Genomic DNA, 1598 nt, shown 5'->3' with positions numbered 1-1598 from the left:
ATCAAATACAAGAGTCTATGTATACTATCAAGAGAAAAGTACAAGAAACTAATTACGTAATAATAGCAGTAACAAACTCTAGATAGATACAAGAAATACATAAGAAGATATGGTAAGACCAAGTCCGTTGATAAAAACACTATGCATTCAAACCATGCAGGAGTATAATTAATAATCAGATTAATCACCCACCATCTATGAATTTTCCATATAGCTGAAATGCAATATGTTATTTTCAATTAATTGAGCTCGGTATTTTTGCACAACGCGTCTAATTGAATTTATTATTTTCAACTGAATACTATCGATGACCAGTTGAAGACAAAATTAAAGCGTTGTGTGATAATTGACTTTCTAGTTTTAGCAACTAATTTGCACCGGAAAATAAAAATGTCTAGTAGTCGCCTTTGGTTGACAAAGGATGAGTATCTCTATATATATAGGGTGCAAATCTTGGCTACCATATCTCATATCCAACAAAAACACGAAGCAAATAACAAAACCCCCCTTAACCAATCTACCTCTTGCGCTCTTATAATTCTAGCACAATTAATTGCAAAATGAATAACCTTTCAGTTTTCTTCACTTTTTCTCTCTTGGTGTGTCTCTCTCATGCAATAGAAGTTGATTTTTGTGTAGCAGATCGTAGTCTCCCAAGGGGACCAGAAGGATATGCTTGTAGAGATCCTGCTACTCTAACAACAGATGACTTTGTTTACACTGGTTTCCGTGGTGGCAGAACGATCACAAATGTACCCGGAAACAATGTAACTCTAGCATTTGTTGATCAATTTCCAGCTTTAAATGGTCTAGGTATTTCTATGGCAAGGTTAGACTTTGGTGTCGGTGGAGTTATACCTGTACACTCACACCGAACATCAGAAGTTCTAATCGTGTCAAGAGGGTCAATAATTGCGGGATTCATTGACACAAACAACACTGCATACTACAGAAGACTTGAGGTTGGAGATGTTATGATTTTCCCACAAGCCATGCTTCATTTTCAAGTTAATGTTGGTACAACCCCAGCTACCGCATTTGTTAGTTTGAATGGTGCAAACCCAGCAATTCAATTTACTATGAACTCCTTATTTGGCGGCAATTTACCCGCTGACATAGCTCAACAAATCACTCTTCTAAGTAATGCGGAGGTAATGAGGATGAAGAGGGCATTTGGCACTGCTTAAAATTTTATTTAAGTTAACCTTTATTGGTCACCAAATCAATGAATTTATTCGTTTGCTCAATAAATATATGATGATAACATGTGTTTCTTGTTTCAGTTCTTTCATATTTATCGCTTTGAGTGTATAAAGTATGTCTTGTAGTACATTCACAAGTAAATAAAATCATTCGTTCCAAAACAATCTATACTTCTATTATATAGTCATTCTATCAATATCGAAGATAAAATCTTTGTCATCTCATCGCACATTAAACACATCGAGGGTGACAGAATATTCATAGTTTGTTCAAATACGGAGTTCGGATTGAAAAAAGTTCAGAATTTAGTCCAATTCAATCAAAACCTTTTGGACTAGACTGTACTAAAAAGTTTGAACTAGATTTGCACTCAGATTTTTGAGTCTAAAGAATGT

At 34.9% G+C, this 1598-nt stretch overlaps 1 protein-coding gene across 1 annotated transcript; it reads left to right on the top strand.

The window, feature by feature from the left end:
* Positions 1-467: 467 nt before the first annotated feature.
* LOC104898547 (auxin-binding protein ABP19a) lies at positions 468-1282 on the top strand. The gene has a single exon (XM_010685642.4). The coding sequence runs from the start codon at positions 561-563 to the stop codon at positions 1185-1187; it is 627 nt and encodes a 208-aa protein (XP_010683944.1). The 5' UTR covers positions 468-560; the 3' UTR covers positions 1188-1282.
* The last annotated feature ends 316 nt before the right edge of the window (positions 1283-1598 follow it).

This window comes from Beta vulgaris, chromosome 7, assembly GCF_026745355.1.
Source record: "Beta vulgaris subsp. vulgaris cultivar EL10 chromosome 7, EL10.2, whole genome shotgun sequence".
Taxonomy (NCBI): Eukaryota; Viridiplantae; Streptophyta; class Magnoliopsida; order Caryophyllales; family Amaranthaceae; genus Beta; species Beta vulgaris.
This window is presented reverse-complemented; position numbering and strand designations above follow the sequence as displayed.

Excerpts from the sequence above, each read along its gene's own strand:
- LOC104898547 (XM_010685642.4), top strand. The coding sequence starts at position 561 with ATGAATAACCTTTCAGTTTTCTTCACTTTTTCTCTCTTGGTGTGTCTC.